At 44.7% G+C, this 27,935-nt stretch overlaps 1 protein-coding gene across 1 annotated transcript in view; it reads right to left on the bottom strand.

Annotated features, from left to right (window-relative positions):
* CATSPERG (cation channel sperm associated auxiliary subunit gamma) overlaps window positions 1–26,885 on the bottom strand; it is a gene marked incomplete at its 3' end in the record, with an annotated part of 53,374 nt that extends 26,489 nt beyond the window's left edge. The window contains 11 exon segments of the mRNA XM_084906876.1: window positions 106–225; window positions 439–498; window positions 1,804–1,941; window positions 3,641–3,812; window positions 18,895–19,050; window positions 20,507–20,579; window positions 20,765–20,891; window positions 21,188–21,332; window positions 25,999–26,052; window positions 26,140–26,401; window positions 26,403–26,885. Of these exon segments, the coding sequence (XP_084763002.1) occupies window positions 106–225; window positions 439–498; window positions 1,804–1,941; window positions 3,641–3,812; window positions 18,895–19,050; window positions 20,507–20,579; window positions 20,765–20,891; window positions 21,188–21,332; window positions 25,999–26,052; window positions 26,140–26,401; window positions 26,403–26,509 (1,414 nt within the window). The 5' untranslated portion in view covers window positions 26,510–26,885.
* Between the last annotated feature and the right edge of the window lie 1,050 nt (window positions 26,886–27,935).

Here is a 27,935-nt window from a genome sequence, read left to right as displayed (position 1 = left end):
AGCCTGTTTGCCACCACCACCCCTTACCTAGGAGTGACATGAGCAACATTTCCCTCCCATTGTCTGCTATGCACTCAAGCCCCCCACCCGTAGTACCCCAACTACCCAGGTCGTAGTGGACCATCTGGAAATACTTCTTGGCAGCAGTGTCTTCAACCTCCACCAGCAGCAGCAGATTGTAGTTACCCTCAGTGTACACGGCCCAGGTTATGGAGCAGTTGGCAACTGGAAGGGGAGGTCCAGAGCAGCCTGAACCCACCCCTCTCCATCACCTCCTCCCTCTCTGAGACTGCCACCCATCTCATCCCTGTAACTCTATCTCTTCCCACGACACTGCCAGCTGCCCATCCCTTTCCTTCCTTGTGACCTCTCCCATACTTCCCCGCTCTCCTAGATCCCCACACCCACCCACTGCAGACCCATTTGGGACATGGGTACCTTGTATCCTTTCGCACACCGACTGCTGCCTGGGCAGTCTCTGGAAGGTAACAAGGCCATCTGCAGAGCAGGGCAGTTCCATGTTCAGGCCCTTCCCCCATTCACCCCAACAGGCATCCCACCACTGTTGAATGCCAGTGCCCTACCCACTTCCTCCAGTCTATGGATTTCAGGGGACAGGTCTCACCCCCTGACCTTCCAGTCACTCACTCCTGGCCTATCAGTATGTCTGTCTCTGGTCACAGTAATTGGTTCAGGTCCAGCCAGGTGACTAAGAATTGGCCAGTCAGAGTGCACCCTTAGGGCTAATGAGGAAGAGGCTTCTCTCATTCTCCTGGGTGGCCCAAGTCAGTGGGAGAAGATCCTCAAGCTCCTGGGAGCCCTCCTTAACCCCCACAAGAGGATCATCTACCTGAAGAAGAAGCTAAATCACAGGGCTCATAATAGTAAACCCTTTCCCAGCACTCACCATGTCCCTAGCACTATTCTAAGACCTTTATGGATGCCAACATATTTAATCTCTATATCAACACAGTGAAGCAAGTACTAGTAGTAGTATTGGCCCAATTTTTTTTATTAAATGAGACAAAAAAGAGAGGGTAAGTCACCTGTCTACACCACAGGTGACTTGAGTTGGCAGTGTCAGAGCAGTTTCTCTCTAGATCTGTGCCATAATCACTATGCTATACTATCTTGCCAAGAGACAGTGTCTTTTTTTAATTTAATAAATCTTTATTGTTCAGATTATTACAATTGTTCCTCTTTTTTCCCTAAGATACAGTGTCTTGACAATATACCCTGTGAGCCCCTGTATCCAGCTATGCCTGAAGTTGGCACTTTGTCTTTTCACTTGTAAGTCCACAAATTATTTATGCCTAAATGATTTTTTAATTGAACTTATGCCCTTTGAAACCAAACAATACAAAATACATAATATACCCCAGGCACTATCCCTACAAATGCCTAAGTCCTAGGGCCAACCTCCAGCCTGAGACTCCCTTTTGTTTGTTTGTCTGTCTGTTTGTTTTTGTTTATTCTCACCAGAGGATGTTTTCCCATTGATTTTTAGAGAGTGGATAGCGAGGGAAAGAGAGACAAAGAGAGAAACATCGATGTGAGAGACTCCCACACACGCCCATACTGGGGCCAGGGAGCGAGCCTGAAACCGAGGTGAATGCCCTTGACCAGGAATCAAACCAGAGACCCCTCAGTCCTCGGCTGGCACTCTATCCACTGAGCCAAACTGGCCAGGCCATGGGACTCCTTCTGAAGATACATAGTGAGGGGTAAGAGCCCACGATCAGACTTCTTGGAGGTGAGAGGGAATGGAGGAATCTCTTGGCTGCCAGAGGCCCCTGCCCTTACCTGAAATAGTCCCGAAGTGGACATAACCTTCATGCTTCCCAATGGTGAGGGCCATGATGTACTCGGAGCCATTTCCATGAAAATGCACGGGGCACAGCTTCTTGATGCACTCGTTGGGCAGTACACGAACCCAGCTCCCTGCAGTGGCCAGCATGGGGTTTCAGGCCCAGGCGTTTGGACCTGGGCCCCACATCCACATTTCTCTGGCCTTAATGAACCTGTTATCATCCTCTCCCCCTGGAACAGCTGCTCAGTGTGGTGACTGAGGGACCTTTAGCATAGGGTTCCAGCTGACTTTGAGAAAATCCTCCTGACTCACATTCTGTCCCTGAGGTTCCAATTGGGTTTGACCCCACCCTTGCATTCCCCTGGCCAGAGCCATTGGTTCTGAGCTGGGCTGTGACCAAGCGGGGTAAATCAGAGACAGTCTGAGTTTGCAACCACTAACAAGAGATGCTCTTTCCTGGGCCCCTGGAGGTATAAAAGTCTGCAGTTGCTGGGAGTCACCATGGCCTTCACAAGAGGGACCTGTCTAAAGGATACAGTGAGTCCCTAGATCCAACTATACCTGAAACCAATATGTTCCTGGTTTGTTTTGTATTTTAGCTATCTAAGCTGAGAAAACACCTCATTTTTTTTTTTTCAGCTTGAGCCCATTTTAATTTGGTTCTTCCCACTGGCCAAGTGTCCTAAGTAAGAAAGGAAGAAAAATTAGCTGTTGAGAATATGCATTAACTAATGAAATATCGGCGACACCAAGTTCCTGTGATCCTATAAATCCAAGTGACCCTAAGTCTAAATGACATCTTTCATTTGAATTGGGGGAAACCTAGAAGAACTAAGCAAGCTCCCATTTAAAACGGGGGTGGGGAATGTCCAGGCCTCGGGCATCTGAAATCATTTGGTCTGGCCCTGCTACAGTATTAGGGGTGAGCTAATTGAATATTTGACTAAATATAGCAGGCTCATTTTTAAAAAATATTTTTATTGATTTCAGAGAGGAAGGGGGAGAGAGAAAGACATCAATAATGAGAATCATTAATTAGCTGCCTCCTGCACGCCTCCTACTGGAGATTTGAGCCTGCAACTCACACATGTGCCCTTGACTGGAAATGAACCTGCAACCCTTCAGTCTGCAGGTTGATGCTGTATCCACTGAGCTAAACCAGCTAAGGAAGCAGGCTAATTTTGAAGTTGATAATTTTGTATGGCATGTGAATGATGTTATAAATATCCAAATGGCCCTCTCTGATTTAAAGGATGTGGCTGAGTCAAAGTCTTTCCTTTTTCTCTCTGATCAGTTTCCTTCATGACTTTTCCCATCCCTGTTTCTCTCTCTTTCTCTCTCTCTCTCTCTGACCCCTATGCCTCTCCCCATCTCCACACCCAATTCCTCTCTTAGTATGCCTTTCTCAGTATGTCTTTTCCTGTCTTTATGACAATGTGTGTGAGAGTCTCTTTCTCTTGCTCTCTCTCTCTCTCTCTTCTCCCCCTCTCTGCCTCTCTCTCATCTCTGTCTCTCTCTCATCCCTCCCTTCACTCTCAACCTCCCCCAGCTGACTCACACTTCCTGGGAAGGTCTGGATGAAGGCCCCACCCAGCATAGAGAAAGTGGGAAAATGCCCTTCAGGATGGGCAGGGTGATTCAGGACCTTGGAGAGTCCCTCCAACACTCCCTCCTCTCCCATTGGCAATCCCAGCGCCCCCCACCCCCACCCCACCCCCAGTGCCACAGTGGATGGGTTCATTAAGGCAGCCCCTTGGGCTCCAACAGGCAGTTCCCTTCTCCAAGATGCCACAGACCCCTAGGCACATGGCCCAATCCCAATCCTCTCACCGCTGCCATGGTCACTCTCGTGGAGTATGGTATAGTTGCCCGTAAAATAGTAGACAAGCTGGTTCTGCCGAATGAAGAGGGTGCTCTCTGTGGCGATGGCATCGTAGATGGTGGCGGTGAAGTTACCTTGGGGGCAGTAGAAGGAGCCTACCCAGCAACTGTCAATGCTCAACTGCAGAGGAGTACAGCCAGTGGTGAGCAGGTGGCTTTTGCCTCGGACCCACACCCTGCCTTGCGGGGGGAAGGGGAGTCCTGCTCTGACAACTGCTCCAGATGAACACATGCAACCTCCTGCTCATTCTGCAGCAGCACCTTAGTGGCCGAACTTCCTCAACATGGACAAGGGAAGGAGATGACCAGGCAGGCGCCTGGAGCTTTGTGTGTTCCCTCAATTTAAACAGTGTACAGAGTGTACAATGGCCCCTGGGTGTTGTACCATGTAGACGCAAAAGATCCAATGCTTGGCCCAAGACACATACTTAGTAATCCTATTCTAACTTGAACACAATTGACTGTCAGGCTGACACTTTCTGAACTTACTGACTGATCACTAACACTGGCAGTATCACCAACAGTGGGAAAGCACCAGCAATGCAGGGTTCTCGCCTATAAGATTGAATCTAAATTTAGTCAAGCTTTTAGATTGGCAATATGTTGTGTTAAGTAATTGTGTTTCCTTCCCCAATTTATATGTTCAAGCCCTAACCTCTCATGTGACTGTACTGTATTTGAAGATCAGACCTTTAAGGAGATAATTAAGGTACAATGAGGTCATATGGTGAGGCCCTAATCCTATTAAACTGGTGTTCTTAGAAGAGCAAGGCACACTAGAGAACTCTCTGCATCATGCACAGAGAAAAAACCGGGTGAGGATACTTTCTGCAAACCATGGAGAGAGGTCTCAGCAGAAACTAAATCTGCAGGCACCTTGATCTTGGAATTCTAGCCTCTAGTACTGTGAGAATATAAATTTCTGTTGTTTAAGCCACCCAGCCTTATTATGGCAGCCTGATCCAACAAATAAACAGGGTCAGAGGAACAAGTGAATTGATTGATTCTATGAAGAACCAAACAGCCAAATACTATAGGATAAAAGGCCTTGTTTCTCAAATAGCCTAAAAAAAAGGGGGGGGGGGGAGAGGGGAGGGGCTGGTAGTGGACAGGGTTGGAGAGCAGACACATAGGTGAGAAGGGCTTTAAGAGACTTAATAATCAAATGCAGTGTATTGATCCTGATTCAAACCAAGAAACTTTAAAAGACATTTTTAGATAATTGGGGAAATTAGACTAAATTTCCCAGCTTCCCTTGCAGTTGTATAAGATAGGAAAGGGCCTTAAGATCTGGTTCTTGCTGCTCTTGCTAAATGTTAAGATGTAGTACAGTATTTTGCAGACTAGTTGTATACAGGATGAGCTGACAAGAACCTAACCATATAAGTGTAGCCAACTGCTAAGGAGAAATTAACATTTAATTAAATCATGTATATAAGCAATGGCTAAAGCCTCCCTTTAGGGAGACAGAGCTTTGGATTTGAAACCTTTACTTGATGCAAGCAAATAAAACTACCTGGCTACAACCATGTCTTGTTCTTCAATAGAACGTGTCAAACAGCAAAGCCCTTGAGTTAAACAGTTGGCACAGCCAATTGACTAATTCCTCACTAATGGAATGTAAGTGGAAGTGAAATTTGCTTAAAAGAAAAATGCTTGCTCTTTGCTTCCGCTCTTTCCCTTTCCCATAGGCTGGAATATGGACAGGGACAGGACCCATCTTCCATCATACATATGTGATCAGCAACTGGAGCCTAGGGGATGGTGAAGCAAGAAAAGGTAAGGAACTATTTAAGCTATTCCCTTTCTGTCAGGATCTGTTTGTTATACCATCGAAACCTGACCAACAGCACATTGATGAGAACAGCACAGAAGGGGAATTTCTATGGAATCCCAGGGGCAATTTGGGAGTGGTTAGTTAAGGAAACAGGAAGAAGGAAAGAAGAGGAGACAGCAGCATGGGAGAAATCCCCATGATTAGAGAATGAGAATAAATGAGCGTTTATTTTGGAGTGACAGTAGTTTTTTTTTTAATCTTTACTTTTTTATTTTATTTTATTTTATTTTAATATATTTTATTGATTTTTTACAGAGAGGAAGAGAGAGGGATAGAGAGTTAGAAACATCGATGAAAATCATCGATCAGCTGCCCCTTGCACACCCCCTACTTGGGGATGTGCCCGCAACCAAGGTACATGCCCTTGACCGGAATCGAACCCAGGACCTTTCAGTCCACAGGCCAACGTTCTATCCACTGAGCCAAACCGGTTTCAGCTATCTTTATTTTTTTTATATAATAAATCTTTATTGTTCAGATTATTACAGGTGTTCCTCTTTTTTTCTCTTCCCATAGCTCCCCTCCACCTGATTCCCTACCTGAGCACATGCTCTTACCCCCTGCCACTGTCTTCATCCATAGGTGTAAGATTTTTGTCCAGTTTCTTCCCACACCCCTCAGATCCCTTTCCCCCTGAGAACTGTCAGTCCACTCCTTTCTATGTCCCTGATTCTATTATATTTACCAGTCCATTCTGTTCTTCAGATTTTTTATTCACTTGATTTTTAGATTCACTTGTTGGTAGGTATTTGATGTCTTTTTGTTGTTCATAGTTTTTACCTTTACCTTTTTCTTCTTCTTCCTTTTCTTAAAGAATACCCTTCAGCATTTTTTTATTAAATTATTATCTGTGTACATATTTTAACATTGCCCCCCCATACATACCCTCCCTCCCCAGAGTTTTGTGTCCATTGGTTGTACTTATATGCATTTATACAAGTCCTTCGGTTGATCTGTTATCACCCCAGATCTCCCTACCCTACCTGCTGTAATTTGACAGTCTGCTTGTTGCTTTACTGTCTCTATATCTATCTTTTGATTCATCAGTTTATAATGTTCTTTATTATCCATAAATGAGTGAGGTCATGTGGTGTTTCTCTTTCATTGACTGGCTTAACTCACAAAGCATGATGTTCTCCAATTCCATCCAGGTTGCTGCAAATGATGAGAATTCCTTCTTTTTTATGGCAGCGTAGTATTCCATTGTATAGATGTACCACAGTTTTTTGATCCAATCATCTGCTGATGGGCACCTAGGCTGTTTCCAAATTCTAGCTATTATAGATTGTGCTGCTATGAACATAGGGGTGCATATATCCTTTCTGATTTGTGTTTCTAGTTTCTTGGGATATATTCCTAGGAGTGGGATTACTGGGTCAAATGGGAGTTCCATTTTCAGTTTTTTGAGAAAATTCCACACTGTTCTCCACAGTGGTTGCACCAGTCTGCATTCCCACCAGCAGTGCATGAGGGTTCCTTTTTCTCCGCAACCTCGCCAACACTTGACGTTTGTTGATTTGTTGATGTTGGCCATTCTGACAGGTGTGAGATGGTACCGCATTGTTGTTTTGATTTGAATCTCTCGGACAATTAGTGACTTTGAGCATGTTTTCATGTGCCTTTTGGCCATCCTTCTGTCTTCTTTTGAAAATATTCTATTTAGGTCCATTGCCCATTTTTTAATTGGATCATTCATCTTTCTTTTATTTAGTTGTATAAGCCGTTTGTAGATGTTGGAGATTAAACCTTTGTCAGTGGTAACATTTGCAAATATGTTCTCCCACACTGTGGGCTTTCTTGTTGTTTTGTTGATGGTTTCTTTTGCTGTAAAAAAGCTTTTTATTTTGATGTAGTCCCATTTGTTTATTTTCTCTTTAGCTTCCATTGCCCTAGGGGCAGTATCAGGGAAAAAGTTCTTTTGGCATATGTCTGAGATTTTGCTGCCTGTGGATGCTTCTAATATTTTTATGGTTTCCCGTCTGATGTTTAAGTCCTGTATCCATTTTGAGTTTATTTTTGTGTATGGTGTAAGTTGGTGATCTAGTTTCATTCTTTTGCATGTATCTGTCCAATTTTCCCAACACCATTTATTGAAGAGACTGTCTTGACTCCATTGTATATTCGTGCCTTCTTTGTCAAATATTAATTGAGCATAGTGATTTGGGTTGATATCTGGGTTCTCGATTCGATTCCATTGATCTATATGTCTGTTCTTGTGCCAGTACCAGGGTGTTTTGAGAACAGTGGCTTTGTAATACAGCTTGAAGTCTGGCATTGAGATCCCTCCTACTTTACTCTTCTTTCTCAGGATTGCTATGGCTATTCGGGGTCTTTTATTGTTCCAAATGAACTTTTGGAGAGTTCTTTCTAGGTCAGTGAAATACGCCATTGGTATTTTAATGGGGAGTGCATTGAACGTATAGATTGCTTTAGGAAGTATGGACATTTTGATGTTGATTCTACCAATCCATGAACATGGTATGTTCTTCCATCTGTTTACATCTTCCTCTATCTCTTTTTTCAGTGTCGTGTAGTTTTCCGCATATAGGTCCTTTACCTCCTTAGTTAAGTTTATTCCTAGGTATCTTAATTTTTTTGGTGCAATGGTAAATGGAATTGCTTTTTTAGTCTCTGTTTCTGCAGTTTCTCTGTTGGTGTATAGAAAAGCCATGGATTTCTCGGCATTAATTTTGTATCCTGCTACATTGCCAAATTCATTTATTAAGTCAATTAGTTTTTTAATGGAGTCTTTTAGGTTTTTTATGTACAATATCATGTCATCTGCAAATAAGGATAACTTTACTTCTTCTTTTCCAATTTGGATGCCTTTTATTTCCTCTTCTTGTCTAATTGCAGTGGCTAGTACTTCCAGTACTATGTCAAACAGGAGTGGCAAGCGTGGGCATCCCTGTCTTGTTCCTGTTCTTAGAGGGAATGGTTTTAGTTTTTGCCCATTGAGTATGATGTTGGCTGTGGGTTTATCATATATAGCTTTTATTATGTTGAGGTATGATCCTTGTACTCCCACCTTGTTGAGAGTTTTTATCAGGAAAGGGTGTTGGATTTTATCAAATGCTTTTTCTTCATCAATTGATATGACTATATGATTTTTATCTTTCAATTTGTTTATGTGATATATCAGGTTTATTGATTTGCAGATATTGTACCATCCTTGCATTCCTGGAATAAATCCTACTTGGTCATGGTGTATGATCTTTTTGATGTGCTACTGGACCCGATTTGCTAGAATTTTGTTGAGGATTTTGGCATCTATATTCATGAGGGATATTGGCCTGTAATTCTCTTTCATTTTTTGTCTTTATCTGGTTTTGGTATTAGGGTGATGCTGGCTTCATAGAAGGAGTTTGGGAGTGTTCCTTCCTCTTGAATTTTTTGGAATAGTCTGAGGAGTATAAGTATTAGTTCTTCCTTGAATGTTTAGTAAAACTCTCCTGTGAAGCCATCTGGCCCTGGGCTTTTGTTGCTGGAAGCTTTTTGATAACTGTTTCAATTTCTTCCCAAGTCACTGGTCTATTGAGATTTTTAGATTCTTCCTGATTGAGTTTTGGAAGTTTGTATTTTTCTAGGAATATGTCCATTTCCTCCAGGTTGTTCAGTTTGTAGGAATAGAGTTGTTCATAGTATTTTGTAACAATCCGTTGTATTTCGGTGGGGTCTGTTGTTATTTCACCTCTTTCATTTATGATTTTGTTTATTTGAGTCCTCTCTCTTTGTTTCTTGGTTAGCCTTGTTAGAGGTTCATCTATCTTGTTTATCCTTTCAAAGAACCAGCTCTTGGTTTTGTTGATCTCATGTATTGTTTCTTTGATCTCTATGTCATTTATCTTTGCTCTGATTTTTGTTATTTCCTTCCTTCTGCTTACGCTGGGCTTTTCTTGTTGCTCTTTTTCTAACTCTTTGAGTTGTAGAGTTAGATAATTTGTTACCATTTTTTCTTTTTTTTTTTTTTCTTTTTTTTTTTGCAATAGGCTTGTAGGGATATGAACTTCCCTCTCAAAACTGCTTTTGCTGTGTCCCATAGATTTTGGATTGTTGTGTTTTCATTGTCATTTGTTTCCAGGATGTTTTTAATTTCTTCCTTGATTTCTCTGGTAACCCAGTCCTTATTTAATAACATGCTGTTTAGTCTCCATGTGATTGATTTCTTAGGGTTATTTTTATTGTAGTTAATCTCCAGTTGTTGTTTTTTTAAAAAATAAATTTTTATTGTTCATATTATTACAAGTGTTCCTTTCCCCCCGCTTCCCACCCCACCCTCTGCCCTTTCCCCACTCCCCATTGTCCTCATTCATAGGTGCACAGTTTGTTTAGTCTCTTCCCACATTCCCCTCTCCCCTTTTCCCCAAGAATCATCAGTTCACTCCCCTTCCATACCTCTAATTCTATTATATTCAACAGTTAATATTGTTCATCAGATTTTTTTTTTTTAATTTCCTTGGTTTTTAGATTCACTTGTTGAAAGTTACGTATTTGTTGTTCATAATTTTTATCTTTATTTACTTTCTCTTCTGAAAGAACCCCCTTCAGCAATTCATATAATTCTGGTTTGGTGGTGATGAACTCCTTTAGCTTTTTTTTATTAGTGAAGCTCTTTATCTGACCTTCGATTCTGAGTGATAGCTTTGCTGGGTAGAGTATTTTTGGCTGTAGGTTTTTGCTATTCATCACCTTGAATATTTCTTGCCATTCCCGTCTGGCCTGCATGGTTTCTGTTGAGAAATCAGCTGACAATCGTATAGGTGCTCCTTTATAGGTAACCACCTGCTTAGCTCTTGCTGCTTTTAATATTCTCTCTTTGTCCTTTGCTCTTGGAATCTTAATTATGATTTGTCTTGGTGTGGTCCTCTTTGGATTCCTCTTATTTGGAGTTCTGTGTGCTTCCTGGACTTGTAAGTCCAATTCTTTCCCCAGGTGGGGGAAGTTTTCTGTCACTATTTCTTTCAGTATGTTTTCGATATCTTGCTCTCTCTCATCTTCTGGGACCCCCATGATTCTGATGTTGGATCGTTTGAAGTTGTCCCAGAGGTTTCTTACATTATCTTCAATTTTCTGGATTCTCTTGCCTTCTAGCTTCTGCAGAGGAGTGTCTTCTGGCTCTTTATGTTCCAAATCTTTGACTTGATTCTTGAGATCTTCTATTCTGTTTTTAAGACTCTGTATAATATTTTTTATTTCAGACAATGTATTCTTTATTTCTTGTTGATCCCTTATCATTTCTTGTTGATCCCTTTTCATATCCTCATAGGTCTCATTTATTTTATTGGCCTTTTCTAGGAGTCTCTTGAAAAACCTTATAAGTGTGGTTTTGAACTCTATATACAGTCGCTTTTTGTCCTCCATTTCTTTCGTTTGTGATCTATTTGGTTTAGGCATTTTCGCAGGCAGCTTTCCTGATGGGGCGGGGTTTCAGGGTGGAGCCTACAGCCTTGGCTTCCGTCAGCCCCGCCCTATGCGACTCCTGAGACTCAGGGTCCTTCAGTACTTGTTGCAAGCACCTCTGAGAGAAAGGTGCCTTCGATTTTCGCCTGCTACCAAACAGTGTAAGCTCTCCCGCAATGGGCCCGAAACTGGGGTTCAGTTCAGTTGGAAGTGGAGTTGGAGGTGGCGTTCAGAGCAGTCTGGAGCCTGTCTCCTTCCCCCCAGGGCAGTCCTACGGCACAGCCGGCGGTCCCTTCTCTGTGCGCTGTGTGCGCGCCTCTGGGACCTCCTTTCGCCGCTTCCCCGGGTACCGCCTTACAGCCCAGCTCCCTCTGGATGAGCCTGGGTCCCCAGGGTCTGGCCTAGAACGGGGGTTCAGAGCAGTTGGGGGCCCAGCACAGTCGGAGTTTTTATCTCCTTCCCGCTAGGGAACGCCAGCCAGGCACTCGGCCTCCCTCCTCTCCGGCTCCGTCCTCTCCGCGCGTGCCGCGTGTCTCCGTACCTTGGGCTTTTACAGCTCCTCTGCGCTTCCTTCTGGTTTTCTCCTTGCTTCTCGTTGTAGAATTTCCAGTCAGTTGACTTTCCTGTAGTTCTGGGTAATGTCCATTTTATATTTTAGTTGTATTTTATTGAAATTGTTGCGTGCGGCTGCGGCTAGGTGCCTACCCGAGCAGCCATCTTGGATTCTCCTCTAATCTCCAGTTTTATGCCACTATGATCTGAGAAGATACTTGATATGACTTCTATTTTCTTGAACTTGAAGAGACTTTGCCTATGTCCCATGTGCACTTGAGAAGAATGTATATTCTGTGGCTTTGGGGTGAAATGTTCTGAAGATGTCGATTAATTCCATCTGGTCTAGTGAGTCATTTAGGATTGATATTTCTTTGCTGATTTTTTGTTTAGATGATTTGTCTAAGGGTGACAGTGGGGTATTAAAATCTACTATGATTGTATTGCTATTAATCTCTCCCTTAATGTCCTCCAGTAGCTTTTTAAATGTATTTGGGTGCTCCTCTATTGGGTGCATATATATTTACCATGGTTATTTCTTCTTGTTGGATTGCTCCCTTTAGTATTATGAAGTGGCCTTCATTATCTCTTATGTCCTTCACTCTGAGATCTAATTTGTCAGATATAAGTACTGCTACCCCAGCTTTCTTTTCATTTCTATTCGCCTGGAAAACCTTTTTCCATCCCTTCACCCTCAGTCTGTGTGCGTCTTTTTTTCTGAAGTGGGTTTCTTGTAGACAACAGATATATGGATCTTGTTTTCTTATCCAATCTGTTACCCTATGTCTTTTGATTGAAGCACTTAATCCATTTACATTTAAAGATATTATTGATAGGTACTCATTGATGCCATTTTTATTCTATACCCCTGTGTTCCTTCTTCACTTCCTATTTCTTTATTTTTACAGTAGACCCTTTAGCATTTCTTGCATTGCTAGTTTGGTGGAGATAAATTCCTTTAGTCTTTTTTTGTTTGTGAAGCTCCTGATTACACCTTCAATTTTGATTGATAGTCTTGCTGGGTACAGTATTCTTGGATTCAGACCCTTCCTTTGCATGACTTTGTATATTTCATCCCATTCCCTTGTGGCCTGATAAGTTTCTGTTGAGAAATCAGTTGCTAGTCTGATGGGGGTTCCTTTATATGTAACTTTCTGTCTCTCTCTGGCTGCTTTTAAGATTCTTACTTTGTCATTGGTGCTTGCCAATTTAATTATCATGTGCCATGGCGTCGGTCTTCTGGGATTCATTTTGCTTGGGACTCTGCGAGCATCTTGGATTTGTGTGTGTTTTTTCTTCTCTATCTCAGGAAAGTTTTGTCATTATTTCTTGAAACACTTTTTCCATGTCTTCCTCAGTTTCCTTTCCTTCTGGAACTCCAATTATTCTAATATTGTTTTGTTTTGTATTGTCCCAAAGTTCCCTTAGGCTCTCCTCCTGCTTTTTAATTTTTTCCCCCAGAAGCTGCTCTAATTGGGTATTTTTTTCCATCTTGTCTTCTAGCTCACTGATGCGGTCCTCTGCTTCTTCTACTCTACTCTTGGTGCTTTCTATTGAGTTCTTCAAAGTAGCAATGTCATTTTTCATTTCTTCTTGGTTCATCTTCATTTCCTCTTGGTTCTTCTTCAATTCCTCTTGGTTCTTCTTCAATTCCTCTTGGTTCTTCTTCATTTCCTCTTGTTTCTTATTCATATCATCAAATTTCTCTTCCATTCTTTTTAGCCATCCTATGATCATTACTCTGAATTCTTGCTCTGGTAGGTTGCTTGCCTCTAACTCGTTTACTTCCTTTCCTGGTGATGCCTGCTTTTCTTTCATGTGTGGGCTTTTTTTTTTTTTTTTTTTTGTCTCCCCATGGTCTCTCTTTTCAGGATGTCTGGTTATGTGGTGTTCCTTCTCCTTTCCATGGGTGATTGAAGAACTCCCTTGAATCCACGTGTTTGAGCCGATTGGAGCGTCACAGCTGCTCGATGGTCTCCTCTGCTGTCCCCTCAGCATTTCATGTAATCCTGGTTTGGTGATGGTGAACTCCTTTAGCTTTTTCTTGTCTGTGAAGCTCTTTATCTGACCTTCAATTCTGAATGATAGCTTTGCTGGGTAGAGTAATCTTGGTTGTAGGTTCTTGCTGTTCATCACTTTGAATATTTCTTGCCACTCCCTTCTGGCCTGCATAGTTTCTGTTGAGAAATCAGTTGACAGTAGGATGGGTACTCCCTTGTAGATAACTGAATGTTTTTTTCTTGCTGCTTTCAAGATTCTATCTTTGTCTTTTGCCCTTGGCATTTTAATTATGATGTGTCTTGGTGTGGTCCTCTTTGAATTCCTCTTATTTGGGATTCTGTGCACTTCCTGGACTTGTAAGTCTATTTCTTTCACCAGGTAGGATAAGTTTTCTGTCATTATTTCTTTCAATAGGCCTTCAATATCCTGCTCTCCTCTTCTGGCATCCCAAAAATCCGGATGTTAGTATGCTTAAAGCCATCCCAGAGGCTCCTTACACTATCCTCACACTTTTGGATTCTTCTTTCTTTCTGCCTCTCTGGTTGGGTTTTTTTTTTGTTTGTTTCATCATATTCCAGATCTTTGGTTTGACTCTTGGGGTATGTTGATCTACAGTTGAGTTTATGTATATTCTTTCTTTTTTTTAATAAAAAATTTTAAATATATTTTATTGATTTTTTACAGAGAGGAAGGGAGAGAGATAGTTAGAAACATCGATGAGAGAGAGAAACATTGACCAGCTGCCTCCTGCACACCCCCTACCGTGAATGTGCCCGCAACCAGTGTACATGCCCTTGACCGGAATTGAACCTGGGACCTTTCAGTCCGCAGACCGACGCTCTACCACTGAGCCAAACCAGCTTCGGCTGTATATTCTTTATTTCAGACAATGTACCCTGTCTCCCCGAAAATAAGACAGTGTCTTATATTAATTTTTTCTCCCAAAGTTGCGCTAGGTCTTATTTTCAGGGGATGTCTTATCTTTCCATGCACTAGGTCTTATTTTCGGAGGATGTCTTATTTTCGTGGAGACACAGTATGCTTAATTTATGACTGGTCCTTTTCCTTTTTTTTTTTTTTTGTATTCTCATTAAGGTCCTTGAAGGTCTATTCAAGTTTCTCAGCAGTTTTTAGAAGATTCTTGAGTAACCTTATAAATGTGATTCTAAACTCTGTGTCATCCAATAGTTTACTTTCCTCTACCTCTCCCATTCATGACATGCTTCTGTGTCTTCGCATTTTGGTTGTCTCCCTGTGTTGACAGAGTGGTTTTGTGTGGTAGGTGACCTATAGGGGCCAGTAGCTCAGCTTCCCCAATCACCCAAGGTGGTTGTTCTTGGTTACACCTCTTGTGGGCTGAGTGCAAAGTCTTGGTGTAGTTAAGCCTTGATTGCTGTTGGTACACTGGGAGGAATTGACCTCCAGGCCAGTTATCTGTGAGGACCTGCTGTGTCTATAATGGAAGAACTGCTGCTTTGGAGACATGCTTATGGTGCAGGCCTTGTTTCAGTGGGACTTTGGTGCTCACTGATTCTGCCTTCCAAATGTGTCACTTATGAATGTGAGGAGTTGAAATCTGGTGTCTCACACTGACCATTGATAGAATGGTTTCTGGATCTCCAATGGGGTGCAGTTCAGCTACTGTCTGAGGCCACCCTGCAGGAGCTACAGCAAGAACCACAGTCCTCTCCTCCCTGCTTGGAGTGTGGATGCTTTGGAGCTGTCTGCACTAGGTTGCAAGTTTGCTAGGTTAAACTGCAATAGAGAGGGCCATTCATATGCAAAAGCCATTGCTTGGAGCTTGGGTATGTTTGTAGACTGTGCAGGGTGGAGTCTCAGGGCCTCACTAGGCTGGGGGTGGCAAGCAGCGATGGCTGCCAGTCAGCTGTCTCTGCCTCTCTGACAGTGTCCCATGTCTTGTGCCCCAGCACAGCAAACAATTATTCTTGTGCACAGCTCTGCAAGCAAGCCACCCTCACTTTCTAACCTGATGGCAGACAGACCAGCTTCTTTCCAGAAACTGGATTTCAGAGAGACTGGAAGCTTGTCTCTCTTCGGGTTGAAGAAAGCAACACTCTCCACCAGCTGGGATCCACGGCCAACCCGTATTATGTACTCCCCCTGTACCTCAGTTTTTCAGTGCTTGTGCCCTGAATGCTTCTTTCTCTTTCAGTCTAGTTGTAGAGCTTCCACTCAGCCAGCTTTCCCGTGGTTCCGCAATAGACGTTTTGTCTTTTAGCTGTAGTTTTGAAATTTTTGTGCCTGGCAGCAGTTTAGGTGTGTTTACCTAAGTCACCATCTTGGATCTCCTATCATCCCTATGACTTTTAACTAAATACAAATACATGTCAACCCTGACTTGTTCATACCCAGTAGAATTCTCCAATTCCTCACCCATCAAGTGTACCTGTCACTTAATCTGGGATGGAGGAGTATACTTGCCACCATGCAGATGAATTTTCTTCCTCTTCTGTGCAACCAATTTATTGTCTCCTGACAAATTTTTTTAGAACTGGATAGAGATGGTGGTTGTATGATATGAAGGTACTAAATGCCACATAACTGTTCACTTTGAAGTGGTTAATTTTATGATTTTATCATGATAAAAAATTTTAAATCCTATATAAGAAAAACCTAACATGCAAATAGACTGAATGGCAGAATGACTGACTGGTGGCTATGACATGCACGGACTACCAGGGGGCAGATGCTTAATGTAGGAGTTGCCCCCTGGTAGTCGGTGTGCTCCTACACTGGGAGTACTGCTCAGTCAGAAGCCGTGCGAACACAGCTGTGGTGGTGATAGCGCTGAAGAGTAGAGAGCAGGCAGGCGGTAAGGAGTGAGGGGCTCTGGGGAGCAGGCCTAAGCCAGCAGTTGGACAGCCTCTGAGGGGTTTCAGACTGTGACAGGTCACAGACTGAGCTGAGGGACACATACCCCCAGTGCACAAATTTTATGCATCGGGGCTCTAGTACAATTATAAGGATGTCTAAAGTTAAAATTGAATTCTTCATTCCTGTGATGTAAACCTTCTTCTTTGCCCTCCAAATCTCTTCAGCAGAATCCCTATAAACTACATATCCCCTGTGGGTGTGAGAAAACAGCAATGTCTGGAAAGACTTGTCCCAGATGGGAGAAAGCTGACACAGGACTGGGAGATGGTCTATAAATTGAGCAAATTCAGTAAAGCAGGAATTTAGAGCCAGAGGGAACTAGAATGTTAATCTATATGGGCTTCTCAGACATCAAGGGTGAGGCTTTCAACTTGATGGAAAGGGGTTGAGGCAACCTTTTGGGGTTGCTATGGAGCACAGTTGTTATCTTGGCCACCATTAACTGCCGAAACCGATCATTGTCTCACTAGCAGAAAGATGCAAAAGGCTGGTCACCTTGAAGCTCTGAAAGGTCAGAGCCAATCACTCCCTATCTGAGACAATGGTAACTGGGGCAACTTCCCCATCAAATAACTATGTAAATCCTTACTGATATAACCCGCTTATTGCCTGCCTAAGGGCTATAGGTGTATCCCAGACATGCTTAAGGGTAATGGGATAGCAAGGCCAGAGCCTAGAGGCAGTCCTACCACTAGAGGTGGGCTCCCACTGGCCCCCCATATTGCCAAGTTAAATTTCTTCTAGTCTTTCATTTGTGTGCGGCCCTTCTCCAGAACCCAAACTCTGAACCGGAACCCTGAACCATGCGGGAGGTGAAAGGGGTTCACACAATTAACAACCAGCATCTTTTCCCCTCAACTATGGTAAAGCTACCCTGATTTCACTCTGGGGAGCCATTCTTTCTCTGCCTCTTGTCTCAGCTGCTCTCCTCATAAAGATGGAGATCATGGCCGAGACCGGTTTGGCTCAATGGATAGAGCGTCGGCTTGGGGACTGAAGGGTCCCGGGTTCGATTCCGGTCAAGGGCATGTACCTTGGTTGTGGGCATATCCCCAGTAGGGGGTGTGCAAGCTGACCGATGACTCTCTCTCATCGATGACTCTCTCTCATCGATGTTTCTAACTCTCTATCTCTCTCCCTTCCTCTCTGTACAAAATCAATAAAATATATTAAAAAAAATAAAATAATGCCAGGACCGGTTTGGCTCAATGGATAGAGCGTCGGCTTGGGGATTGAAGGGTCCCGGGTTCGATTCCGGTCAAGGGCATGTACCTTGGTTGCGGGCATATCCCTAGTGGGGGGTGTGCAGGAGGCGGCTGATCGATGACTCTCTCTCATCGATGTTTCTAACTCTCTATCTCTCTCCCTTCCTCTCTGTATAAAATCAATAAAATATATTTAAAAAAAAAAAAAAAAGATGGAGATCATGATCTGTGCTAAGCCAGCTGGCATATTCCATTATTTTGGGACACGTGACCCAAATTGGACCAATCAGGACCAAGGAGATACATTTCAGAATTTTTGAAAGGCTATTTAGGAAAGCGATGCTCCTGTTCTCCATCTGGGGAGTTGGAATCTGAGCCACTTTGAGGACAGAGCTAATCCAGAAGAAATGGAGCAGAAGTCCTCATTTGAAGTCCCTTGTCAAGCCAGGCCTGAAGCTTCCTCAGTGTGGGCTTTGCAGTTAGGTGCACCTACTAAATCCATTCCTCTGCTTAAACCAAACTGGGTTGGAACTCTGCCTACAGCTGTACCAACTCCAGTGTGTTTCTCACTCAAACCAAAAGGACCTTGCTTCAGTACTCCTTCCCCATTCTGGGAATAATATAGGAACAAAACTGAATTAAAAACCCTGGGGTCAGATGTATATTGCAGTTTAGAATTCTCAGTGTTTAGAAGGTAGTATAGCACATATATAGCATTCATATATGTGCTATACTACCTTATAGGGTCTGGGGCAGCACCCCATAAGCAAACACCTTAAGATTTCTGCAGGGCAGAATCTGAATATTAAGACTACGTGGAATGCAAAAAGACTAAGTAGCCTTTGTTAGCTCAGGTCAGAGTTTCTTGACAAATGAATTTGAGCCCTAAATTTATGAAAATGCCATTTTCAAAGCTTTTTGTATTTCAGAATTACAAATGATGGACCTACAAATAATAATAGCTTTCACTTACATAGTGCTCATTGGTGTCCAGCTAATATTAACTGGTATCATCCTCACACTGATTCTATAAGGTAAACATAATTCCCATTTTACAGAAGGGAAATCTGAGGCTGGAGTGGGTGAGGTGACTTGCCCAAGGTCACATGGCTAGGAGGTAGCAGAACCAGGATTTGAACCCAGGTTGTCTGGCTGCAGAGTCATATGTCCTTCCTTCATGCTATCTGCCTCTAATGGGGATGGTAACGTCTTTGGGGACCCCCCTCCAAAGCCCACGGCTGCAACCCACTTGAGGGGCTGAGGGCCAACGCCCTTCCAGAGGCCCCAGCCCACTGCCTGCCTTGACCTCTCACCTCCACAAGAAAAAAGTCCGTAAAGCTGGTGTCAGTCAGCAGAACTGACTTCTCCTCAGGAATTCCACCCAGGATGAGCACCGGTGTCTGGTCCACAGTGTACCACAGGGGCCTCGATGGGACATTCACAAAGTACCGGGGTATCAGATTGAAGATCTGCCAGGGGAAGGGGCAGGAGGACTCAACACCCCCACCCTCCTATGGCTCCATCTCACTTAGGGCAAACGCCAAAGTCTTCTCCCTGACCAAAGGCCCCATGCCATTTGCCCCACCACACACCTCTCTGACCTCATCCCCCTTGCTCACTCTTTCCCAGATACATGGGCTTCTTGCTTCTCAGACTGCCCAGAACATTCCCACCTCAGAGCCTTTGCACTGGCTATTCCCTCTGTATACAATGCTCTTCCCCTAGGATCTACATGATTCCCTCCTCTTCTCCTTCAAGGCTTTACTCAAATGTCAACCTTCTCAATTCTTTCTTTCTTTCTTTCTTTCTTTCTTTCTTTCTTTCTTTCTTTCTTTTTCATTAATCTTCACCAGAGGATATTTTTTTCATTGATTTTTAGAGTGGAAGGGAAGGAGGAAAGAGAGAGGGAGGAAAGAGAGAGGGAGAGAAGGAGAGGGAGAGGAAGAGGGAGAAGAAGAGGGAGAGGGAGAGGGAGAGGGAGAGAGAGTGAGAGGGAGAGGGAGAAAAATGTGTGGGAGAGATATCAATTACTTGCCTCCTGCACATGCCCTGACCAGGACAGGAATAGAACCTGCAACCCAGGTATATGCCCTCGACCGGAAATCAAACCTGAGACCCTTTGGTACACAGGCTGACACTCTACCACTGAGCAACACCAGTCAGGACTCAATTCTGCCTTTCTTGATTATTCCATCGAACACTGCAGTCCCCACCTGTACAGCCCCTATCCACTGCCTTCTGTCTGACTTCTATCCGGACCACTTTCCACCTCTGCACCAATCACAGAATTTACTTGATTTCATGTTTACTGGTTTGCTGTATGTCTCTCCCACTAGAATGTCAGCTTTAAGAGGTCAGGGACTTGGGTCTATGTGTCCACTGTTTTGTTCACATGGGACACCCTTGTGCTCAGTAAGTGCTTGCTGAATGACTGAATGAATGCACTCTGATTAAGAGTATGGGTGCAGGAGCCAGGCAGACCCAGCTTCAGGTCTTGTTCCATACGTACATGCTGAGACTGTGCAAATGGTCCCACCCCTTTCAAGCCTTAGTGTTATTCTCTCTAAAATGGGTAAGAGTATCTTCCCACACAGGGTCAGTGGTGAAGACGTAATGTGATTGTGCATTTAGTAGAACACTTCACCCGGGCCTGGCACAAAGTAAGTGCTCTAAGTCGGCAGTTGCCAACTGGTGGACCACGGGCCACTGGTGGTCCAAAAGGTTGGCAACCGCTGGTTTAAGGAAACCTTTGGAGCAGCAGTCACCAACCGGTGGTCTGCGGACCTCTGGTGGTCCATGAGGTCCGAAAGGTTGGCGACCGCTGCTCAAAGTGGAGCGTGCCACTTGTGTGGGGAGTAATCAGAGCCCCGGCCCACTGTCTTTAACCCGCGCCTTCTGCTGTGCCCACTGTCCATGCCCCCGTACCTCATTTCCCACGGTGAACTGGAGTCTGTTGTCAGGCTGTCTCTTCAGAAAGCCATTGATGTTCACCTGATACCTGGCAGCAGTGTGGGGCAGGCACAGGCCAGGGTTTGGGTTCATGGACTCCTGCCACAGCTCATAGCAACCCCCCCACCCTCACCCTACTCCTTCCCGTGGTCTCCTCCTGGTTTCTTTGGTAATCTGGAGATAAGGAAGTCCCTCCCAGAATCCACCCTGTAACCTGGGTGTGGGGAAGGGCACCTTTTATTGGGGATGAAGGGCCCGAGGCCATTGCTGCTGACGTCCACATGCATGACCACACTGCCATTCTTGACGGGCATGGGTGTGTACCAGCTCATGACACACACCTCCTCTGCACTGCACTGCTCTGCTGGAAAGCAGGGGGCACTGAGGGGACTGGGATCTCCCTGCAACTTCCCATGTCCTGCTCTACGCCATGAACCCCACTGGGCCTCTGTGTAGCCCCGTCTAGGCCATGAAACCTGCTGAAGCCTCCTCCCCATACCCTCCTCCAGGTCACAGACCTCACTGAGGACCCCCAACAAACCCCACATTTCCACCAGGTCATGGACTCCTATGATGACCCCAACCTCCCCCTCCAAGTCATGACCCCCTCCAAGGCCCCAAAATCCCCCACCCCTCCGAGCACCCTCGCAGGCCCACCTTTGCTGCGGAAGGGGGCTGCCTCCATCTGGATCTGCAGCTGTTCTAACTTCCAGCGATTGAAGTTAACCGGGGACTGGAAGATGACCAGCACCACAGGCTTCAGCCCCGTCAGGTGGCCCTTGCGCACCAGAGCCTCGGAGGACTGAGGGCGAGATAGCCCCACAGGTGTGTCTGTAAGATAACCTCTGGCCCCCTGCCTTGACACCATCTCTAGTAGCCTGTTTTCCTGGGCTGGGTAGGGAGAACAGAATTTCCACCAGGGGAAGGTCAGAAAATGTGGTCTAGGTTTGGAGCTGGGATGGAGAACAGACCAGACTAGGAGAGGGGGAGAGAGGCTTTCTGGAGGAGGTGAGTCCAGGGCCACGGTCTTCAGATAGAATTTAAATGTAGGGAATATTCAGAGAAGGGTAGTATGGGATAAGCAAAATTGTGATGGCTGGAATGAACCTGGCACCCAGAACTATTAATAGCTTCTCCCTCATTTAGGGATTCCCAAGCCCCCTCTTGAGGTTTCCTCTCCCCACCCCCCGCCCCCAAATGAGACTCTGCCACCCTCAGTAGTCAAAAGATGGCCAGGGTTGGGGGCTGGGACCTGGGGTAAAGGTGGGATGAAACAGAGGACAGAAAAGACGGGGGAAGAGGGTGAGGGGCAGCCAGAGACAACTTCTCAGAGATGTCAGAATCCTGGATGGGCTGAGAGGGACAGGCAGGGCTTAGGGTGGAGATGGAAAGAGGAAGGAAGGGTACTCCAAGTGTTTGGAACAAGCATATGCAAAAGGCTGGGTGAATCCTCAGGAGAAGGCTGCACTCAGGCCAGAGTGCGCTTCGAGACCAGGGTGAGACACTTAACGGTCTAATCCCCTTTGCACAGGCTTTCCTCTCTGTATGGATTACCCTTCATAAATATTGTATGTATGTACTTACTGATCGCTCTCCTGATGGGCTAACTCCACAAGAAAAACCTGTCTGTGTTGTTTATCACTGTACCCCACTGTAAAAGAGAATCTGACCTCCATAGTAAGTGTTGCATGAACGAATAAAGGTATTATTACCACACTTTTACAGGTAAGGAGAGATGGTTCACGGAGTAAAACTCTATGCCCAGCCGAAACCGGTTTGGCTCAGTGGTAGAGCGTCGGTTTGCGGACTGAAAGGTCCCAGGTTCGATTCCGCTCATGGGACATTGGTTGCGGGCACATCCCCAGTAGGGGGTATGCAAGAGGCAGCTGGTCGATGTTTCTCTCTCATTGATGTTTCTAGCTCTCTATCTCTCCTTCCTCTCTGTAAAAAATCAATAAAATATATTTAAAAAAAAAAAAACTAAAAAAAAAACCTCTATGCCCAGGGTCATGCTCCAGAAGCTTGTTGCTAGCATTCACTGCACCCCTTCTGTGAACCAGACACTGTGCCGAGAGCTTCACACATAGCTAACCATTTTATGAAGTTGGCATGATCACTGCCTTACCCTTGATAAGGATGAGGTAGCTTTGGAACAGAGAAGTGAAGTAACTTTCCTGAGATCACAGCTATGACGGTATAGGATCTGAACCCAGGCAGCCTGGCTCCAAGTGTTAACAAACATGCTATTCTTCCTCCAAGTAAATGTTAATCAGTGGCAGATTCAAACCCAAGTCTACAGAACTTCATTTCTAGACCACAACATTCCATTGTCTTCAAAAAGCTTACTTGAGCCAAAACAATCTTGAAAAAGAATAAAGTTTGAAGACTCAAACTCCCAATTTGAAAACTTTACTACAAAGCTATAGTAATCAAGACCATGTGATACCAGCATATGGATAGACATGTAGAACAATGGAATAGAATTATACCCAAAAACAAACCCTTACTTTTATGGTCAATTGATTTTTGACAAGGGTGCCAAGACATTTCACTGGGGTAAGGAATGATATTTTCAACAAATGGTACTGGGATTAATTAGGTATTTACATATCAAAGTTGAATTCTTTTTTTATTTTATTTTATTTTTTAATAGATTTTTATTGATTTCAGAGAGGAAGGAAGGAGAGAGAGATTGAAACATCAACGATGAGAGAATCATTGATGGGCTGCCTCCTGCACATCCCCTACTGGGGATCGAGCCCGGAACCCAGGCACGTGCCCTTGGCTGGAATTGAACCCAGGACCCTTCAGTCCACAGGCCTATGCTCTATCCGCAAAGCCAAACCAGCTAGGGTCAAAGTTGGATTCTTACCACACACCATATACAAAAATGAATTCCAAATGTTTTGAAGACCTAGATGTAAGAGTTAAAACTTAAAACTCTTGGTAAAACCACAGGAGTAAATCTTCATGACCTTTGGTTGGGCAAAGCCTTCTTAGACAACACCAACAGCACAAACAACAATAACAAAACAGATAAATTGGGCTACATTGAAGTTTAAAACTTTGTGCTGTTTTATTTTATTGAGATATATTTTATTAATTATATCTCAATAAACATAAAGCTTTTGTGCTTCAAAGGACACCATCAAAAAAGTGAAAAGACAGACTCATAAATAGAGAACAGACTGACAGCTGTCAGAGGACAGGGGGTTGGGTGAAAAAGGTGGAAGGATTAAGCAACAACAACAACAAACCTCATGGACACAAACCTCATAGATCACAGCACGGTGATCACCAAGAGGGAAAGGTAGGGAGGAAGGAGTATAAGTGGGATATATGGTGACAGAAGGAAACTTTACTTGGGGTGGTGAACATACGATACAATATAGCTGATGTATTATAGAATTGTACACCTAAAATCTATATAGTTTTATTAACCAATGTCACCCCAATAAATTAAATCTTAAAAAAAGAAAGTGAAAAAACAACCAATGGAGTATGACAAAATAGTTTCAAATCATACATCTGATAAGGAACTATTATCAGAATATAATAAAAATTATACAACACAATAAAAAGACAACCCAATTTTTAAATGAACAAAAGATCTGAATGGACATTTTTCCAAAGGTAGATAAATGACCAATGAGTACATGAAAAGATGCTCAAAATCATTAGTTATGAGAGAAATGCAAATCAAAACCACAATGAGATACCATTTCACACACACTAGGATGGCTATAATAAAAAAGATGGACAAAGACAATTGAGGATGAAGAGAAACAGGAATCTTCATAGATTGGAATGGAAAGTAGTACAGCTGCTTTGGAAAATAATCTGGCAGTTCCTCACAAGTGAAAGGGAGTTAACATATAACAGAGCAATTCCATTCCTAAGTATATACGAAATAACTGAAAACCTGTTTACATGTTTACACAAAAATCTGCACACAAATGTTCATAGCAGCATTATTCAGAACAGCCAAAAAAAAAAAGTGGAAATAATCCAAATGTTTATAAGCTGGTTTGGCTCAGTGGATAGAGCCTGTGGACTGAAGGGTCCTGGGTTCTTCTGGTCAAGGGCACATACTGGGGTTGTGGGCTTGATCCCCAGTAGGGGACATGCAGGAGACAGACCATCAATGATTCTTTCATCATTGATGCTTCTATCTCCTTCCCTCTTCCTCTCTGAGATCAATAAAAAAATATATTTTTTAAAAACATGTTTACACAAAAATCTATATACAAATGTTCATAGCAGCATTATTCAAAACAGCCAAAAAAGTGGAAATAGTCCAAATGTTTATAAATTAATGGATTAAAAAATGTAATATCTAGCCGAAACCGGTTTGGCTCAGTGGTAGAGCGTCGGTCTGCGGACTGAAGGGTCCCAGGTTCGATTCCTGTCAAGGGCATGTACCTTGGTTGCTGCAAGAGGCAGCTGGTCGATGTTTCTCTCTCATCGACATTTCTAGCTCTCTGTCTCTCTCCCTTCCTCTCTGTAAAAAATCAATAAAAAAAATGTAATATCTATACAGTTGAATATTATTCAGCTATAAAAAGGAAATATTGATAGAAGCTATAACATGGATGAACCTTGAAAATGTATGCTTAGTGGTTAGAGCTTCAGCCCTAGGTCTGAAGGGCCATGGATTCCATTCCCAGTCAAGGTTTCAATTCTCTGTCAAGGTTCATGTACCTGGGTTACAGGTTGGTCCAAGGCATATGTATTATAGGTGTCAACTAAGGGATGTGTTTTTTTCACATGGATGTTCCCTCTCTATTCCTCTCTTTCTCCCCCCTCTCCCCTCTCTTCCTTCCACTCTCTCTAAAAGCAATGGAAAAAGAAATATCCTATACTGAAGATTAACAAAAACAAACAAACATGCTAAGTGAAAGAAGCCAGACATAAAAGGCTACATATTATACTGCCTGAAATGAGCAAAGTCATAGGGACAGAATGTAGATTAGTGGTCTCCAGAGTCTGGAGGGGTGGGGTACAGGGTTTCTTTTTGAGGTGATGAAAATGTTCTAGAATTAGTGGTGATGGTTGCACAAGTTTGTGAATACACTAAAATTATTGGCTTGTACATTTTAAATGATGAATTTTATGGCAGGTGAATTATATCTTAATTTTTTAATGGAAAAAAAAAACCACACACATGCTTATTTGAGCACTTACTACCCGTGTTTCCCCGAAAATAAGACATCCTCCGAAAATAAGACCTAGCACATGGAAAGATAAGACATCCCCTGAAAGTAAGACCTAGTGCAACTTTGGGAGAAAAAATTAATATAAGACACTGTCTTATTTTCGGGGAAACAGGGTATGTGCCGGGTAGGGCACTGGCAATTGTTGTGACTCCTTTAGGGCTCCTAGGGTTTGGTGGTGCCACTACATGATAAAATTAGAAAAGGGGAAACTGAGGTTCACAGTTTGAGCCCGCTCGAGCTGCAAACACTCACCTCTCCTTTGCAGGAGTAGTTGATCTTCAGGTAGTAGGGGAAGCCCAGGTATTTCTGCAAGGAGAGGTTGGGCAAATGTCCAGAGCCCAATCGGATGCACTTCCAGGACCTCTCCCACTCACCTGACCCCAGCCCCCTCACCTCCTTCTGGTGGATAGGCGCGTCCACCAGAACGCCAAACAAACTGTCCACTGTGTCCAGGGGCTCTTGCTCAAAGAAGCGGTCACTCCCATGGTTCTTGCCTATCGTATCGAACTTGTTCAGGACAACCTGCCAGGTGCACTCCTGGTTACCTTCGACAGCCCACAGCCTCCACGGCGACAACAGCACCGCCGTCAGCGCCCACAGGACTCGGAGTCTCGGCCACGAAGGGCCAGCAGGGTTCATCACGGGGCAGCGCGCAGCTGGAACCTGGAGAATGCGGGGGTCCACACCCGCTAGCAAGACTGCGCTCCGGGCCCCCTTCTGAGATCCCACCTCTGTCCTTGCTTCGCCCAGCGCCTTCCTGCATTAGGCCCCACCTGCTCCTGGCCCCGACCCTGCTTTCGGTTTACTCCATCTGCTCACCTCTCCCGCAGCCTTGCGCCACCTTGTTTCTGGCCCTACCCCTGCCCTGCATCGCTCTCTGGTTCTCACTTTGGCTGCGTCCACCTATCTTCCCCAGGCCTGCTCCTCCCCCGATCTCGCACCTGCACCTCGCCTCACCCCACTTCTTGGCCCGCCTGCTCACTTCTTTTTGTATCGCCCTTTCTCCTGTGCGAATCTAGACTGCGTCCGGATCCTGCGCCTAGCCCGCCCCTCTCCCGGTCCTGGACCTTCTCCACGCCCGCGCCACCCGCCACCGTCCCCTGCCCTGTTTCTCATCCAGGGCTCGCTTCCCGGTTGCCTTTGCTCCCCGCTCCTCGGCCTGCCCCCTACAGACGCCCTCTTTTCCCCGGTCCCGCCCCGACAGGCAGCTTCCCGAGCCCGCCCCCCGCCCCGCCCCCTTAGAGGCCGTCTTCCGCTCCCTTCGGCCCCGCACCTCAGCTTCATTCCACCGCGGGGCTGTCTCCTCCATTTTCATCTCGCCGAACCCGACACCTTTCCGTCTCACCGCTCTGCTCACCCCTTTCCATGCTCTGTCTACATGGGCTCCCGCCCGCCTCTTCTCGCCCTCTTCCCCGCATCTCCCCGCCTCCGCACGGTCCCTCTGCTCGCCTGCCTCCCTAGGACGGCACCAGGCACCTCTCTTTACTCCCCACCCGACATACCAGTCACTTCGGTAAAACCGGCCAACCGCCACTCGGCCGCCCGGGACCGCTCGCTCGGCCCGCACTTCTTCAACTGCCTGCGCCGCCAGGGCCGCGCGGCGGTCTCCACGGCAACACGCACCGCACAGGCGGCGGCGCGGGGACCCGCCCGCAGAGGGCGCCGGGACAGTTTGTGATACCTGCGCGCGCGTCTGCCCAATCAGGCTTTTGTGTTAAAAATGCTACGCCTCAAAAAGTTTGGTCTCCGCGGAAACCGGTTTGGCCCGGTGGATTGAGCGTCGGTCTGCGGACTGAAAGGTCCCGGGTTCAATTCCGGTCAGGGGCATGTACATTGGTTGCGGGCACACCCCAATGGGGGTGTGTGCAGGAGGCAGCTGGTCAATGTTTCTCATCAGTGTTTCTAGCTCTCTATCTCTCTCCGTTCCTCTCTGTAAAAAATCCAATAAAATATATTTAAAAAAAAAAGTTTGGTCTCCTTGTGGGAATTAATCAGACTGCAGTTCACTCTCCTCAACAAAACAGAACAAAGGCGGCCATCGTGTATTATAGTTATTGTGGAAAGTCAATAAGGTGACACCTGAAGAGTGCCTGGCGCAAGTAAATATTCAGGTTGACAATTTCCATTTATAGCCTGATTCCTAACAAGGATTCAGTCCATGACTTTTTAAAATCTTCACCTGAGGATGC

The sequence above is a fragment of the Pipistrellus hanaki genome (genome assembly GCF_964339955.1).
Source record: "Pipistrellus hanaki genome assembly, chromosome: 15".
Taxonomy (NCBI): domain Eukaryota; kingdom Metazoa; phylum Chordata; class Mammalia; order Chiroptera; family Vespertilionidae; genus Pipistrellus; species Pipistrellus hanaki.
Note: the sequence above shows the minus strand (reverse complement) of the source record. Positions and strands in the feature narration are given on the sequence as shown.